Source organism: Gallinula chloropus, assembly GCF_964237585.1.
Source record: "Gallinula chloropus genome assembly, chromosome: 8".
NCBI classification, from domain to species: domain Eukaryota; kingdom Metazoa; phylum Chordata; class Aves; order Gruiformes; family Rallidae; genus Gallinula; species Gallinula chloropus.
The window spans coordinates 4,038,145-4,056,282 of NC_140093.1; the positions used below are offsets into that span (position 1 = coordinate 4,038,145).

An 18,138-nucleotide genomic window follows, 5' to 3' on the forward strand; every position below is an offset into this window, starting at 1 on the left:
CTTAATTACTGTAATTTTGACGTCAGGGGAAGAAGCTGCATGAATGCATGTCAGAAAGGTCCCATATCTTCCATACAAATTCCCAACATGCCATGTTTTCCATTCCAAACTTCTCAATTACTCTTTATATGCTGCCAAGACAACAACTAGTGATATAACTGAATTACTGAATTATTCCACGTTAAAAAAAAGAAAGAAGGGGGAAAAACCACCCCACCAACCAACACACAGGGTAAAAAAACCCCACTAAATCTGGCAAAATGCTGGCATGGCAATCCCCTGCCCACACACCTTCAGAGTGGGCTCAGGGCTCACAGCCAGCACCAAGCAGAAGAGAACTGAACAACACCAAAGGTTTTCAGCCCAAGTTCCTTGACCAAAGGAGGTATCTGTGTTTTTAACTGTCAGAGAAGTAAAGCTATGCAATGCTAGCAATTTTTAGGAGGGAGGAGTAAAATGCTAATTAAACAACTGAACTATTTATTTTCCCATTCTTTAGACTTCTGGTTTAACATCCCAATCTCTGATGGAGCACATCTCACTACCTACAAAGCAGCCCCTCTCTTTGCTGTAACATTTTAGCTCAGGAAGACAGAAAACCAAAGCAGGAACACACAGCCTATGATTTTCAGTAGACCACACTTCAGTGTCACTGAAACCAGGTTTTCCTTGGTAACTCCCAAACACGTCTTCCAGAGCATCCTAACTTCCTGCTCCCACAGAGTTTAACACAAAAAAAAACCCAGCCCCAGTATTTTCATAATGTGGAATAGTCTGGAGTTCCAAAACTGACAAACTGCCCTTGCTCACACTTTCCAAAAGTGAAATCCACTTTTGGCAGCACTTAGGCTGAGGGGGGAAAAAAAAAAATCTAAAAAAAAAAATAAAAATCAGTTCAAAAGCCAAGAGTTTGGAAAAAGAAAACCCAGGGAGTTATAAAGCAGAGGTAGAGAATGGAAACTTGTGCAGCCAGAGCTGGCAGAGCTGCTGGCCTCCCACTTCAGCAAACACCAGCAGACCTTGGATTCTGTGCTGCAGAAATCTGCAACTGCTGGGAGAGCAAACGCTCCAGTAAACAAGTATCTGCCTGAGAGGAAGAAGTTTGTATGTGACATCATCCCTGACCAGTGGCCAACACAGAGCAGCACGCTGGGAGCAGATAGGCACAGACATGAAATGTGAAGTGAATGAATTTAAACCCAGATCCCTTCACCATTCAGAGATTATTTTATATTATTTTATTTTGGTGCACTTTAGTGGTCTTCCTAATGAAAAACAAACCCCAAACATTGCTCATCTTTTGGCAAATTACCCCAAAAAAAAGGGGCAATCAGCAACTCAGATTGAGCAGACACAGCCAGACTTGTTACATCCGTTCTTCCCCAGAAAGGCACAAACATTTCAGGGAGGTCAGAGCTCTGTTTATCCACAGCCCTCCTGTGATCTGTTAGATCTCTGGCCAAACGCAGCTCGATGCATAAAAAACACCTTCACAACTCCATCCTAATAACTGTCATTAATAGCATGCATAAACAAAAGCTGCATGTATGAATGCAGGGTGTATGTTTCAAGCACATTTGTTATAAAGAAGGAAATAGTATAAGGAATGCCATTTGTTAACTTTTTGTTTTCAAGGCTAGAACATGACAACCTTGTGGCTCTTTAGGTGGTTTTTAGTCTGCAGGCTGGATAATCAACCCCCTGACATTGCAGGCTGGCTGTGCATCCACTGATCTGCAGTGGCTAAATGGGGGTAGGAAAGCCACCTATGGACCTGTGGGTATTCATATTTCATAGAATCATAGAATCATAGAATTGTAGGGGTTGGAAGGGACCTCGAGAGATCATCGGGTCCAACCCCCTGCCAAAGCAGCTCCCTGGGACAGGGCACACAGGCCGGTGTCCAGACGGGGCTGGAATCTCTCCAGAGGAGACTCCACACCCCCTGGGCAGCCTGTCACAGGGCTCCCTCACCCTCACTGTGAAGAAGTTTTTCACCATGTTGCTGTGGAACTTCCTCTGCTCCAACTTGCAGCCATCGCCCCTTGTCCTGTCCCCACAGACGCTGAAAAGGGGCTGCCCATTTCCCCCTGCATCCCCTGCTTAAGATAACTATAGACTTTAATTAGGTCCCCCCTTAGTCTTCTCTTCTCAAGGCTGAAGAGTCCCAGCTTACTCAGCCTTTCCTCACAGGGCAGATGCTCCAGGCCCTTAATCATCTTCGTAGCCTCCTCTGGACTCTCTCCAGGAGATCCCTGTCCTTTATATACCAAGGAGCCCAGAACTTGACACAAAGTTCTGGGCTCAGAACAACATACATGCATTTAAAATTTGGGTTTCTTCACAAAGTAGTAAAAGGAAAATTTAAATAATTGAAGCTGCTAGTTATTGTTAAACGTTCAGCTAATGAAATGAGATTTAAGCAGTTCAGCCTGGAGAAAAGATGACTAAGGGGGGACCTTATGAATGTTTATCAATATCTTCAGTATGGGATGCAGGGGGAATGGGCAGCCCCTATTCAGGGCTCTGTGGGGACAGGACAAGGGGTGATGGCCTCAAGTTGGAGCATAGGGAGTTCCACACCAATCTAGTGAAGAACTTTTCCCCAGTGAGGGTGAGGGAGCCCTGGGACAGGCTGCCCAGGGGGTGTGGAGTCTCCTTCTCTGGAGAGATTCCAGCCCTGTCTGGACACCGGCCTGTGTGCCCTGTCCCAGGGAGCTGCTTTGGCAGGGGGTTGGACCCCATGGGCTCTGGAGGTCCCTTCCAACCCCTGTGATTCTATGATAACATTTTTTGTTTTAAAAAATTCCCAAGGTTTTTTTTGTCTTAAGTTTTCAGTGGTTCAGTTTGTTTTTATTTTTTTGGTAGGTTTGGTTTTGATTTAAAAAAAAAAAATACCCACAAAAAACCCCCCAGATTCCACAGCCAGACAAATTATTCTAGAAGTGTAAGCCTCTGGCTCATTTAATTAAGGTTAGCTTTAAATCCTGTCATCATTTGAAGGTTCAAGCACTTCACTGCCAAAGGAACCAGCTCTACCCAACAAACATGCTTTTCCAGAGTGGCTAGACTTGCTGGATGCCTGAAAGCAGGAAAACAATAATTTATTGACATGGGAAAAGATCCCCAAGAGGGAGGGAATTGTGTGAAGGAGATTGGGAAATGAATACTTAGGTAGATAGCATGTAGAGACAAAGAACAGTCCCAAGTTCCAGAAGTGTTCTCATAGTGAAATACCTGGAGCACTAGAAATAAACCAGTGTGCTCAGAGAGAAACCAGCACTACAGTTAAGCATTCATGGTCCCCAAACTATATATAAACAACAAGTGGAAGAGCCACCAGGTATCCAGCACAAATTCTCAGCCACTTTCATCACCTGGAAAGAGAAATATAAACAGGCCCCCCCAAACCCCCTGCTTCAGATGCTGCTCTGGAGTACCTGAGGATGAGGTAAGTCATCCAAATGGAAACCCTGGACCATATCACTGGAAAGTGTTTCACAGGCCACTGCTGCTTGACAGCTGGGCACCAGAGTTGATGCTTGCTGAGAATTAAACATTCAGAGGACAACAGCAAGTGTGTCATGGAAAGCAGCTGCTTTGGGGTGACTGATCCCACACAGAGGCAAAGATGAAATGCCAGAAAATGGCACTGAAGGCACTGCTGGGGCTGGTTTTACACCATGTACTATGTCAATTAATTTGCAATGCTACACTGACAGGCCTCCTCAAACACAGAGCACACACCAGAAAGGAGCTCAGCCCCCAGATATTCAATATCTGCACTATTTCAAGCCTTTAAACAACTTGCTGGCTGAAATAACCACAGATAGATACAAGCACCTACTTACCAGAATGGCCAGCTCTGCAAACAGAGAATGTGCTGTCGTGAGCCAGTCCCAAAAACCACCTCTTTCCACTTCAAGAAATGAAGTGACAGAACCTCTAAGCACCTACTTCATTCATAGGAGCTGTAAAACAGCTTAATAAAGCCAAGAAACTAGAAGTTAGGAGACCAATGAGCTCAATCTTTGCCCTTTGAACTCAGTCTGTACACACTTGTGCAAAGCCCTGTACACCTTCTTACACCCATGACCTCACAGTTCCTGGCCACTTCATCCATTTATAGACTGTATGTACTCTAAGAACACACACAGCATCATCTCATTTGGGTGCCCATGTATATAACTATGTTTTTAAGTAGTTTTAAACCCAGACATTACTTGCTTCCCTTTATTCACAAAGAAGATTCCTAAAATTGCTGGGTTTTTCCACTGTTAATGATGCTTTAGCCTCAATGCCATCATCTGTGCTTACATCAGCCAGATAGGACGTGAGCTTTCACTACAAGGAGTGCTCCTGGTTGGCAAGTCACTCAAGGAAGTCTGCCTGTAGGAGACAGTTTCTGACATTACAGAAACAAGCAGCTGTGGCAGTCACCTTTGCACAAAGCAGGTATTTCTATGGGAAGGGCCAAGACTATTTTGTGCAAAACTGAAATTGTACCAGCTGTCCTAACATCACTCTCTACTGTACTTTGAGCAGAGCTTTGGCACCATGGTGATGGGTTAATAAATACCTACAGGCCAGATTAGATAAGGACAAAGATTTGTTAACTTCTCCCTCTCCACCAGGAGTCTACACCTCTGGCTTGGGGCTAGCTGCCCAAGAAGTGGGCTGAAGGGCATGGATGATCATCCTTCACTATTTCAGATGAAGTACATGTCAGACAGCAGTAACACTCTCTACAAAGTCCACTCTTCCCCCTTCTTTTTTTCAGAACTAGTATGGGTATTTTATCACTCCCACACTGTGCCCAGGCTCCACAAATGCTGAGCCCAAACCTGCCAGGGGTGGTGGGAGAAGAGCAGCAGCACAGGGAGCAGAGATGTCAAACACCTCTGCCTGGATCTCACTGCTGGGAAAGCAGGGCTGCAGCTGAGCTCCCATCCTTTGCCTTGCCTCAGCAGTGAAGAGCCACTAATAGTTAAAATACTTCACCTCCTGTTCCTCTGTCATGAGGTTAGAGAGAAATGGCTTCTTAAGTGATGTTTCCAAACCTGTTTTCACTGTCAGCAGAACGCTCCAAAATCCAAAACCCAAGCCTGGTGCTACAAACGTGTCAAAAAAGGCCTCCCAAGTTCTACTGCAAGTGGAAAGAGCTTACTAAAGAACAGCCAAATCCTACTGAAAGGGCCAACATGTTTCCCAGCTGCATTTCTACTGCACCACTCAGGGCAGGGCAGCAGCAACACATGCAGAAGCTGTTCAAAGACTTTAAGGAGTGTCTCTAAACTCACTATACAGACTGCTTGGCAACTCATTTATCTCCCCCCCCCACCCCTTTTTAAACTTCTTCTGTGAGTAAGTCTGCTCTGTCAGACAGACAGGTTTCCCCTCCTCCATATCCAACATCACAGCCTCAAAGAGTAAGCCTCTCTACACTAGGCATCACCCCCACTGCAGAGTTTTCTTAAATATCCCACTGACACAGTCTCCCTCTTACACAAGCAGGCAGCTCTGCCCTTGCCAGAAAGGCATCTGGGTTGCAAGGAGAAACAGATGACACACAGGTATGCTTTTGCAACCCTGTTCATTGAAATGCATGTTCACAAGGCTGTGCTTCTCCAAACATAGCCAGGTACCAAGAGACACCAGCCTTGCTCAACATCAAGTCCTTTTTTTTTCCAGTAGGCACCAAGCCAAAATTTCTCTAACTGCCTCTTAGCAATTCTGTAGCTGCATTTAGCTGACTGTGGGCTGTGCCTTGGATTGAGGTTGTTTGGGTTTTTTCCCTTTCAGGCTCTATACATTTTACAGAATTATCCATCTGTGGAAGCAGCTTCAAATGTCACCCACACCCAACAGGTCTTCCAGAGAGGGACTGCTCCCTGTCCCCTGCCCCTTAAATACAGTCATTCTTACTGTTATTTTGGTAGAATGGCTGAATATCAATTGCAGCTGATTTTCACAATCCTCCCTTTACTAACTGGTGAAAAGAAAAGAAGTTAGCACCTGCATTGTACAGAAGAGTTTAAGAAACTAACAGTATTTCCTTTCTTTATTAGTGATGGCAACACACTATGGAATTAGTAAGGAAGTTAAAAGGTAACAGCTTTCCCTTTACATGGTTGTGACTTCAGGGGGCACCTAAATGGAATTAAGTACAAGAATTGTACCTCTGCATGTATGCCAAGACCATTAAGTTCTGTATTGGGTTACTTTATCAGATCTCATCCAGGCAGAAAGTTCTTGGGATGCTCCCAATGAATTAGAGAGAGCTTCAAGAGTTCAGCTTTACACCAACTCACTGGTAAGCTAAGTCAGTGTGGCTCTCATTGTTCCTCAACTCACTCTTCTGAACCTGTACAAGAGAACCTTGTCATCTCTGCACATCACATGGAGACAAGCACTTGTTGCAGTACATGGCAACCACGCAGTGAGGAATTCCACCTACCACACCTGCATTTTATACAGGAATATTCAGGTTGTTTCCCCTTTCCTGCAGTACAACTCAATGTGCTCTTACATAATCTCACACCTAATACCCACAGAAATGTGAAGTAGTAAATTGGTTTTATAATGCAAGCTCAAATCTTCCCTTAAACTGAAACAAGCCTACCCATACAGCCCCCCAAATGCCTGTCAGTAAAAAGGCTGTGGTTTTACCTCTCCCCACCCAATACCACATTCCTCCACAGCATCAAAAAAGTCAAGCCCCCCCAAACACAAAATAACAGGTTTCAAAACAATGTATCATAGAATCAAACAGCACACAGACTGCAAAGCTTCAATTACTTCCTTTTTAAACCCTGCAATAACTTCACATTTTAAATAGTGAATTACTAACTTTCTCTCCTGAGGTCAGACAAAAATAAGTCCTAAGGCAGCTTATTTGCCATATTTAGGAGAGTTGAACCGGAGCAATGACAAGCATCTGGCTATGATTCTTTCTGGAATTTTGACTATTTCTTCCCAGCCAGGGAAGAAAAACACTGAGCTGACTAACACAGCATCTTGATTCCTTCAGCATAGCGCCTAATAGGATTCAGAAGCAGCCTGTCCTCCCACTTCCCACATATTTAAGCTGTTAATACTTTTACAGCACAGAGGGAAAAAAAAAAAAAAAAAGCCTTTATGAAAAGAAGGTCTAAGCAGGAGAAGGGAGAGCAAGGGAGAAAGAGACAGGAGGGCAGCTCATGGCAGAGCCTGGCTCAGGACTCACCAGGGCCCACGGCAAGGACAGCCTGGCTGAAACATGATTTCAGAGGACAGGTTTGCAGTACCCACAGCAGGCTTTCCATCTTTTAACAGCTGCATATCCTTAAAACATCAATAACAGCATTTCAAGCTGCAAACCTTCTGCTTCAGCCCCAGTGCAGTTCTTCGGCGTATTAATGCTACCATCAGGAGTTACTAAGCAGCAGCATTTTTCAGCTTGCTGGGGCTGAAAACACTCCCTCCAAACCCCAAGAAGCCCATGAGGCACATCCAGGCTGTCAGATTGCTGCCTCAAAAACCTCCTGTGGTCCCAGCCCTGATTTCAGGGCCCCCAAATGCAGTGATACATGGCCGTGGGCTCCAACAGCCAGTTGGAACCAAGGTGCCATCTTTATGACCCCTTTCAGTTACAGATGCCCACAAGCCACACAGAAACCAGAATCACAGAGCTGTAGGGGTTGGAAGGGACCTCAAGAGCCCATCTAGTCCAACCCCCTGCCAAAGCAGCTCCTTAGGACAGGTCGCACAGGTCGGCGTCCAGACAGGGCTGGAATATCTCCTCCAAAGAAGGATTAAACTTACTCCAGTGTATCTAAACACAGAAGTAATTTTGCACTTTTAATAAATGCTCTTTGTCATTTTAAACAGACCAAAGAGGAGTCTCAAAGGTGAGCAGCAAAATCACTATCACTGTGGGATGGAGTAATCCCCAAGCAGCCACTTTCGACTTCGTACAGAAAAAGCCACTTAAATTGTGTAGTAACGTAATAGTAAGTCTCACAGGGTACACCAGTAAACTCCAAAACAGCCACAAGCAGTGAAGGGACAACACCTCATAAGAAAATCCAGCTTGCTGTCATGAAGAGCAGTGGAGTGGAGTGTTCCCTCCCAGGCAGCCCCCCAGAGTGAGATGGGGAGGGCCACACCGCACAGCCCCGCAGGGATGCACAACGCGCTCAGGCTTGTCCTTGGTAAGAGAAGGAGAGAAGACACAACAACCTTCAAAAAGCTGAGTTAAAACACCTGACAAGATGAGAAAGTGTTTTCCTGAGGCCTGGTTTCACACTCCCAGGCAGCAGAATTGCTTGCACTGCCTGCCCCACAGAGAACAAGGCAAAGCTGGGGGGTGGAACCGAAATCTACGGTAAATCCAAACCAACACAAAGGGGACTCCTCTTTTCCTGAGGAGCAAGTTACTTCGTTACAATTAAAAGGGAAAGAAGAGATTTGTGTGCTCAAAGCAACCTGCCAAAGAACAGCATGGAAGAAACAAATCCAGCTGAAGTTCTCCCATGGAGTACAGCAGGCAGGCAGAGCCACCTGGCTTTGCCAGGCACTAAGAACCACGCCATGACTTTGTGATGGATGTGGCAGTTTTACAGGACTCATTCTCCAGGTGGTAAAACCAGAGAAGAATTCAACTATAATATGATAAATAAGCATTTCTCACTCCCAAGTGTTGTTTTACATTCAAGCAAGAGATGAGGAAGTACAGACAAGTGCAGAGGTGCCAAGCTTTCCCTGAAGAGTTTGGTAAACTTGAAGCATTAACAATCTACACTTTTTTCCAGGGCACTTCCTCATAGCACAGAGTATAATTGACACAAGAAGGCAAGCACATGAGGAACAACAAACACACAGACCAAATATTAAACAGCACATTGTGACAGCAACACTGTTAGATGTCTTATCAAGTGGAAGAGTGGGTTAGAGAGGCAAGCCTTACAGCCTGTCTGTTTACAGACTCCCCAAGAATGCTCTACAGCAGAGAAAGCAGCTGGAAGATGTGGTGAGTCTGACCTTTTGCTTGTTGACTAAACATGCTGCTTCACTTCCTGGGCTTTTAAGAGTGCACCAGACTCTCCCTGCCATCAGCACTACTGTTCTTCCAACCATGCCATGCCAAAAGACCCCAAGTTTCCTCTACACAAGCTGTACTCCAAGTCTTCAACAGCTCATACACCCACCGCTTTAACACTCCACTTCCAACTCTACCACAAGCCAACACAAAAGCTTTCAGCAAGGGTCAATCACACTCCCCTGTACCATGAATTCCTATAGCCTAAGTTGGCTGTGGTTGCAGGACATTGTACTGTCCTCCACAGCCAGCACCAGACAAGCATAACTTCACCAAGCATTCAAGCTGATGAATTAAACCCAGCCTGGCCCCTTCTACTCAGGTCTGCTGTGTGTTCATGCTGATCAAAGACCTCCAAGTTTAATCTCTTAAGATAAATCAGGAAAGCCTGCAGAACTTCTATTGTAAAGCCCTGGTTACTCTGAAGTATGCCCACAGTCTGAATTAAATTACATTTTCTGATCATTCAGCTCACAGTCTGGAGAATCAGCTATTTGGAAAGACCTTGGAGGGAGGAGGAGAGGTACCCCTGACACAGCACACACAAGGTTTGAGCTGACTCACTAAGCTGGCTGCAAAAAAGGGGGAAAACCCCACTACTCATCAAAAGCCTTGCTTTGAATGGAATTCAATCGTTTTTCTGGCTTGAGAAGGGATAAAGAATAACCATAAATATGCCATTGTCAGGTTTTTAAAGTCTAGAAAAGATCTGAGCATTTCTCCATCCCCTGCCATTCAAAAAACAGATTCCCCAGAGAAGAGCTCTGCCCCAGCACACTTTGAAGAGCAGCTCCCACTTCCTGATGGACAAAATCCAGAGTTAGTAAGCAAACCTTACAGTGCAGATTGTGCAAACAGATGGAGATAGTGGATTCTGGATAAAAGGCAGTGGTTTGTGGCCATACTGAACTTGTATCACACTGTGCTAGATTCAGCAACGTGAAGGAAGGGCTGTCCTCTCCTATTCCATTCCTATGCCATCCCATATGTTGTGGCACTTTGTCAGCCTCCTTCCTTGCTCCCTGGCAAGTTAAAAGACCCAAGCCATGGGGGAGACCTACCAAAGGAGAGTATCCACCAGCACCTGCCAGGAGAGAAGAGTTTTAAATGCAGCTGGGAGAAGGGAGGGGATTGTCCCTCTCTGCTCTGGCCTGGGGAGGCCCCAGCTGGAGTCCTGTGTCCAGAGCTGGGGCCCCAGGACAAGAAAGATGTGGGACTGTTGGAGAGGGGTCAGAGGAGCCACAGAGATGCTCAGAGGGCTGGAGCAGCTCCCCTATGGAGAGAGGCTGAGGAATCTGGGCTGGTTCAGCCTGGAGAAGAGAAGGCTGTGGGGGGACCTCACTGCAGCCTTCCAGTCCCTGAAGGGAGCAGAGGAACAGGAGGGGAATCAGCTTGTTCAAAGGGCTGATAATGGCAGGACAAGGGGGATGGATTAAAACTAAAGGAGGGAAAGTTTAGATTAGATATTAGGGGGAAGTTCTTTACAGAGGGAGTGGTGAGGGGCTGGAACAGGCTGCCCAGAGGGGTGGTGGGTGCCCCATCCCTGGAGGTGTTCAAGGCCAGGTTGGATGGGGCCCTGGGCAACCTTGTGCAGCTCCAGGCTTGGAGGTTGGTGTCCCTGCCTGTGGCAGGGGGGTTGGAGCTCTGTGACCCTTGGGGTCCCTTCCAACCCAGACCAGTCTGGGAGTCTATGATAAGGGTGTGGGTCACAAGGAAAAGACACAGATTCATTTGTTACTGTGGGTACTCTGGTTATCCTGTATGGATAAAATTGCCAATGTGGCTCATTTTAGGCAACTTCACAAGTGAGGCAGCACAGATGGCTCCTGCATCAGCTTCCCTGCCACAGTGCAGAGAGAAGACTGCTCTCCAGAAGCTGGCTGCTCTGCCTACTCAGTCTCTTCTGCCAACACACCACTGTTCTCAGTAAAAAGTTATCTGCCATAGCTCTTCAAGACAGAAGGGAACATGATTTGAAGAATGCCTTTTGCCATAAGGTGCCTTTCCACTAGAAAGCAGCACCAGCACTGCCTGTCCATGAGAAAGGCCTCCATTTCCCACCACACTGAGAAATTCCTGCTGACCTGAATCAACAAACACAAACCCCATGAAGCAGTTAACGAACCCAATGTCTCATTTCCACACCCCATGAAAAAGAATCATTGCAAAAGCCAAGAGGAGAGGGCAAGCTGCATTGCAATCAGAGCCTCAGTCCCTCCAGGACAGCTGCTTAATCATTAATTGTTCTCATTGCTTTTCAAAAACCAAAAAAACACCACCCCACACAGTGCCAGCCCACACCAGCTACTCAGCAAATGTGGTGGACTTTTACTACTTCTTGCCCTCAACCCCCAACTGAAAACCTCCAATTTTCCATCATAAACAGCAGTCAGGAATTACTGCTATTCCCCCAGCACACAAATCAGGAGGCAGAGGGTTACAATTTAACACCTCATCCCTGTTTGCAATCATTTGCAACCTCATTCAGACTAAAATGAAAGGAGATGTGGGCAGTGTGTTAGTAGGACTCTGTAGTTAGCTGAGTACAGATCTTTTTGTGCTCAGTGCTCTGCTCTCCTTCTCACCACTCACACCAGGCAAAGTTTCAAAGTTGCTCAGTTCTGACTGACCTCATAATGAAGAAGAGTACAATGTTAACTTGGGCCTCAGCAATCTAGTTGCTCAAATTAAGGTGTTTCTGTGGATGTCATAACCAGAGAAAGCTTTCCAGATGAACAAAAGAGAACCCAGACAGTTCCCAATAGGAAAGAGAAACTACAATACTGGGCAGACAGGTGAGACTGAACTGTGACTGAGTGGCAAAACAGAGTGTGAGGAATGTATGGGTTTTACATGTGAAGCTGATGTTGATACTTAAATATCAGAAATACATTTCTTCAGGCAAAGGGTGATTTTATTTACAGCTGAGACACAGCCAAGAGTCAGGACATCATGGAGACCTGAGCCACAGGTTAGATGGAGCCACAGTTAGATGGAGTTAAACTTGGACCCACAGCAGAAGCCAGAGAGCAGCAGAGATAGCTGGAAGGATATACAGTCCAGGCTGTTCCAGCAGCTGAAAAAGAACCAGGCCAAGACAGTCTCAAAAACCCAAGCAGTGAACCACTACTGTCAAGCCCAGGTGAGAACCAAGGAAGCACGCCCAGAGGTTAGACAGCAGGCATGCAGAGAATCATAGAATCATAGAATGGTCTGGGTTGGAAGGGACCCCAAGGATCACACAGCTCCAACCCCCCTGCCACAGGCAGGGACACCAACCTCCAGGCCTGGAGCTACACAAGGCTGACCAGGGCCCCATCCAACCTGGCCTGGAACACCTCCAGGGACAGGGAATCCACCCCCTCTCTGGGCAGCCTGTTCCAGCCCCTCACCACTCTTTCTGTAAAAACTTTCCCCTAATATCTGATCTAAACCTTCCCTCCTTTAGCTTTAGTCCATTCCCCCTTGTCCTGCCATTATCTGCTCTTTTAAAAAGTTGATTCCCCTCCTGTTTCTCTGCTCCTTTCAGGGACTGGAAGGCTGCAATGAGGTCCCCCCACAGCCTTCTCTTCTCCAGGCTGACCCAGCCCAGCTCCCTCAGCCTCTCTTTGTAGGGCAGGTGCTCCAGCTCTCTGATCATCCTTGTGGCTCCTCTGAACCCTCTCCAACAGCCCCACATCCTTCTTGTATTGGGGGCCCCAGCTCTGGACACAGGACTCCAGATGGGGCCTCATGAGGGCAGAGTAGAGAGGGACAATCCCCTCCCTGTCCCTGCTGGCAGAGCTCCAGGACAGGACCACAGGGCTGCCTGAGTGCCACCAGGTCTGAAGATGCAAAAAGATCCTGAGGTTGTATGAGAGGCAAGTACAGTCACAGAAGCAATGGAGTTGGAAAAGACCTCTAAGATCATCAAACCCAACTACCAACCCAAAACCACCACAACCACTAAACCACATCCCGCAGTGCCACGTCTGCACACATCTGGATGCCTCCAGGGATGGTGACTCCACCACTTACTTCCCTGGACAGTCTGTTTCAATGCCTGACCACTCTTTCAGGAAAGAGTCTCAAAGGATTCCCCTTCAGCAGCACGTCACAGACAACAGACCAAGCTTTGACTCCTCCTGCTTGCATGTAAACTATCATTTGGGACTGAAAGAGACAGGTAGGAGTTATGAAGTAAGATGAAGTGTCAAGTTATTGAGGGAAGTGGAGGATTTGCATGAGAAGGTCAGAGTTGGTACAAATATGACAAGGAAGACACATAAAGCATCTATGCTAATATACAGTAGATCTCTAGTCACCAACTTCATGCAATAAAGCAGGCACTAGGAGCTGTAAATTCTTCCTTGATTTTAACAGTGTACAGACAACTAGCACTGCTTTCCAAAATCACAGGGTTGGGGGTTGTTTGGGGTTTTTTTTAAATTCTTTTTAAAAATCAAAGCACAAAACCACCAGCATCTATACCAACTTGATACTCACGTAGAGTACCTGATAGCTGAGTATCTTCACTACAAGAGAGCTGTAACTAACAACAGATCTTCAGGCAAGCTAAAATGAAAGTCTGAGTTTAATGCTGAGAATGAAACAAGAATCTGAAGAGCAAAAATTTCTGCCTGATCCAAAACACAACCACCCCAGTTTGAGCATGGCTTGTGTTTCTTCAAGCAGATTCCCCAGACTGCTAAGCAAGCATCCTTTCAAATACACATTTTCAGAAACACTGCCTCACAAATTGTGGTAACAAGCAAAAACTTTCAAATAGGAGCAAGTTGACTCAAATAGAAACCATATAAAATAATCAATAAAAAGTAGTAACTAAAATAAAAGCTCTTCTGCTCTCCCAACTGCCAAGTCAACAAAGCTGCATGAGGCTCAGGAGCACAAACAGTTTGGCAGGAGATAGCTGGTGTTCCCCCAAAGCAAGGAACAGTTAAAGGTTCTTGTACAGTGTGTGCTTGTATTTAAAGTCTGTTAAAAAACACAAAACATCCCTTATACTTAGAAAAAAACAAGAGGTGACACTCATTGAACTACTTGTAAGTAGGTAAAATCCCTACAGGAATCTTTATTTGGATGTTGCCTCAAAGCATCCCAGCTCTGTAGAGCAGCACACCCTGTGAGCTTTACCTTAGCAGAGGCTAAGTGTCCTTGAAATTAGGTTCAAAACTCTCTTACCTCAATGTTGAGTGTCTCCTCTGTGTTGTCCAACATCTTTATTCTGATGGACAGGTCCCTCTCGTGTGCTCTGGCAGGGGGTGATGCCATTGCAGTAGAGAGGTTCTGTCCTGGCTCCAAGGTACTAACTCCTGCGGTCTTCTGGACACCCAAACGAGAGCCAGGAGTCTGCAGGACTCTGTATGTCCCTTCTATCTCTCCCATCTTCCAAGAGCGGGCAGAATCTAAAGGAACATGGTAGAAAATAGAGAATTACAGCCTAAAAGATGCTTCTGCACCAATATCCTGAATGAAAATACCACCCACTGAAGCACAATCACACACAATGTCTTCATTTAATGCTCTTCATTCCTCTATCTAAACCAGTAATAAAGGTGATGAAGTTGTGGTCAAAAATCCAGTGCTGGGGGGAAAAAAAGAAAATACCAGTGGGGAAAAAAATCCCCTATTCCAAACCATGGTTAGGAAACAGGATACTCAAACCTGTGCCCTCCTACACACTGACATTTTAATTTCACATTCATTTTTCTGCCAATTTAGCTCCAGGAGCAGCATGGGTGCTGCTGACAGCACAAGGAAAGTCACAGGCAGTGCAGGACAAGGCAAGGCTCCCTTTGACTGGTCCCCAGCCATCCCATTGACTGGTCCCCAGCCATCCCATTGACCCTGCTACAACATCCCCTAAAATGATGACTCACCCAAAACCCTAACTACTCCAAGGCTGGCAGCTTCAGAATGCAGATTCCTGCTGGAGATAAAACTTCTTTGCCTTATTTACCAACCTGTGCCATGCCCAGATTAAGTCATTGGGGGGAAAAAAAATCAATTCCAGAAATCTGTGCTTGTTCCAAGTCAGGCAACTCCTACACTGTAATCCCTCCTCCCTCCATGGTTCAGTGGCAGCTGCTGCCCAGCAAATGTTTCATTTGACATGAGGGAAAAGCTCACCACTGGCATGAAGACTTTGGGAAGGGGCTGAGCAGAAACACACGTGGAGATCAACAGGCTCCTCGGTGCTTTTGGTTGCGTTTCCCAACCACCACCCTGTGCCTGGACAATCACAAGTGTGTGCAGGCTGATGCTGGGCCACCACACCACCAAAAATTCAGAGCAGCACTAGATTATTGTCTCCTAAGAAACGGGGTTTGTCTGGAAAGGAGAGAGAGGCAGATCATGAAAACACTCCTTTGTCTCTCCACGCCATGAGTAGGTAGGCAGCTCTGGGGAGCTCAGTGGAGCCAGCCTTACATGATGTTCAAATCCAGTGGGAGGTTATAACCCTTGCACACATGAAAACTGGTCCAACCTCCCCCTAGGCTGCAGACCAGTGGGTTTCAATGGTTTGTTCTGGTTGGGTTTGTCTTTTGCACTTGCAGACCCCTGCACAGATGGAGTTATTGCAAGGGAGGGACCGGTGTTACTTAATTACACCTCCCACAAGGCTCATTTGGCTTAGTGGTCCCTCAGAGTCCTGCCAAGATGACAGCAGAGATGCTGCCAGCATCCCCACTGCCAACACACACGACATCCCAGCCTTAAAAGCATGCATATGCTGTCCAGCACCCAGCCTACCAAGGGGGGAAACTTACTGCTACTTTGTGCCCATCCTTTCACCCACCTTCACAGTTTGTGTGGCTGCACAGCCAAGCAGAACAAGCTTTAGGTCACAAACCTTACCTGTCAGCATAGACAGGTGCCCAGGTTACACTTCTAAGTGCTAATCTGAAGAGAAATCATAGCTTGGTGTCACCTATAGTCCCTTGATACCGTGTCCCTTATAACTTTACTGTAGGGTAAGATTTTGCTGGTGCCATTCAGAAGGTCATCAGCAACTGAAGTGGCTCAGAATGAGTTTTGCTCCTCACAAGGCTACTGATTAGACAACTGCTCTTAAAGCCAGCACTCCACAAACACAGTCATCCCATTCCAAATAAACAAGCTACTGGAAGCCACTGCAGTTACTCTAAAGGAAAGAGACACGAGCAGCAGGGCAAGGGAGAAGCCCCATGGCAGAGGGGCCAGCCAGTTGCCAAAGGCAAGGGGCAGACCACCCAGCTCTGGGCTGAACCAGAAGCTCCCAGGGACTTTTACTACACTTGAAAGGTCTAATAAGCATCTCAGCAGAAGACATGATGCACAGAAGCAAAGCCAGATTTCCCTAGAAAAGCAGTGCCCAGACATCTCCCCAGCCACATCCCGTTCCCTCCTGGCACACACCACTAATGCCATTACACTTACTAAGCATCCCCAAAACAGCCCAGCCTGCTCCAACCACCTCAAAACCAGAAAGCATGAGGAGTATTAACCAAACCAAGCACAATTTCCACCTTCACCACCAATCACAGCCAGGTACCAAGCTTGACATAAGCTGACTACATAGAACATTCCTTCACAGCAAAGGTTGTGCCATGGTTTAGGAAGCGTTTCAGTTGAAAGGGCTGAGTAAATGAAAGGTGGAGGAAAATGCAGGAGTGAAGCCTGAGCCAGGCTGCAAGCCCTGGGAAGTGAGAGCAGCTCTACAGGACAAGCAGAGAAAGCATCCAACAGCACTGAGAGCCTCCCACCCCAGGCAAGCCAGAACAAGGTCTCATTTGCCTCCTCATCAATGCAAAAGTAAAATGCAACACCACAGTATCAGTGGGTTTAGGAAGGAAAAAAAATAAGTTAAATCTTTGTTACATTTACCCATCTTCAACTTGTCTGCACTGGGTGCTCACCCTGATAATGTCCTACCCAGGGACCAGGCATCAAAGCTAACCCAGTTCCCTGAAGCACAGTGACAGAGTGACTGTGGCTCTCAGCCCCAAGTGACTTACATAATTTACATACTTTTTGTGGCCTTTCTGAAACAGCTTTGAAGCTCTCAACAAGTTTTGTCTTCTGCTTGGATGGCCTAAACTTACTTTTCAGAAGCAAGACAGCATTTTTTCAGCTAGCAGCAAATCTGAAGAGGCAGCTCCCAGCAGAGGACATGCCAATGCAAGATACCAAGGGCTTTCCAAGGAACAACTCTGAGTGCAGGGTCTGCCTTAGCGACAGGCACTACAATGCTCCATCCCTCCCCTATGCAGGGGGCTGGGCTGAAGCAACAGCAGTTCCCCACATCCCCTGTGCGAGCAGGTCCATCCCTGCCTCCACAGGAAGGGATCCCTCCCACCTTCCTGGAGAAACTCTCAGCAGGAGCTCTCACATCAGGACCCTCCAGGACCTTTTAGACCAGGCAGCAGCGACCCAACAGCATCACCCCACCGGGAGAGACGCATCAGCCATCCCACGACTGCAGCAGGAGGGACGAAGGCTCCGAGCGCCCCATCCGCACCCGGAGAGACGCCTCTCCCTGAGCCAGGGAGCCCTCGCCGGGGTCGCCAGCGGGGTTGGGCAGCCCGGCGGTGACCACACTCGCCCCTGGAAGGCGATGGGCGCGCAGCCAGGCCGGGGAAGGACCCGCAGCCGGTCCCCACCAGATGAGCGGGGCCTCAGGAATGCTTCTTCAGCGGCTGGCGGGGCGGCGCTACCCCTGGCAGGGCAGGGTGGGGCAGGCCGCAGGTGAGCCCAACGCTCCCGGCCTGAGACCAAAGCGGCAAAGCCGCCCGGACCGGGCCCCCGGCGGCGCGCAGGGGAAGGCGCTCCCCAGTCCCCGGCAGACAGAGCCCCCCTGCCGCTCCCCACGCCCCCAGGGCCCGAGGAGCGAGGCCGGCAGCCCCTCCAGCGGGCAGGGCCCCTCCCCGGCCGGGCTACCACGCTGGAGCCTCTGCGGGGGCCGCAGCGCGCCACAGAAGCCGCGGGCGGGCCAGAGCCGCGGGCCGGGCCGGGCCGGCTGGGGACGCCGCTCCTAGAGCCTGCCCGGGGGATCCCTCCAGCTCCAGCTCCCGCCCCGC

The 18,138-nt window shown here is 47.6% G+C and overlaps 1 protein-coding gene across 2 annotated transcripts in view; it reads right to left on the reverse strand.

The window, feature by feature from the left end:
• FARP2 (FERM, ARH/RhoGEF and pleckstrin domain protein 2) overlaps positions 1 to 14,485 on the reverse strand; it is a gene marked incomplete at its 3' end in the record, with an annotated part of 68,537 nt that extends 54,052 nt beyond the window's left edge. For both annotated transcript variants that reach the window (XM_084267080.1, XM_084267079.1), the window contains exon 1: positions 14,261 to 14,485. In XM_084267080.1, the coding sequence (XP_084123206.1) occupies positions 14,261 to 14,464 (204 nt within the window). In that variant the 5' untranslated portion in view covers positions 14,465 to 14,485. The remainder of the gene's footprint in view (positions 1 to 14,260) is intronic.
• Between the last annotated feature and the right edge of the window lie 3,653 nt (positions 14,486 to 18,138).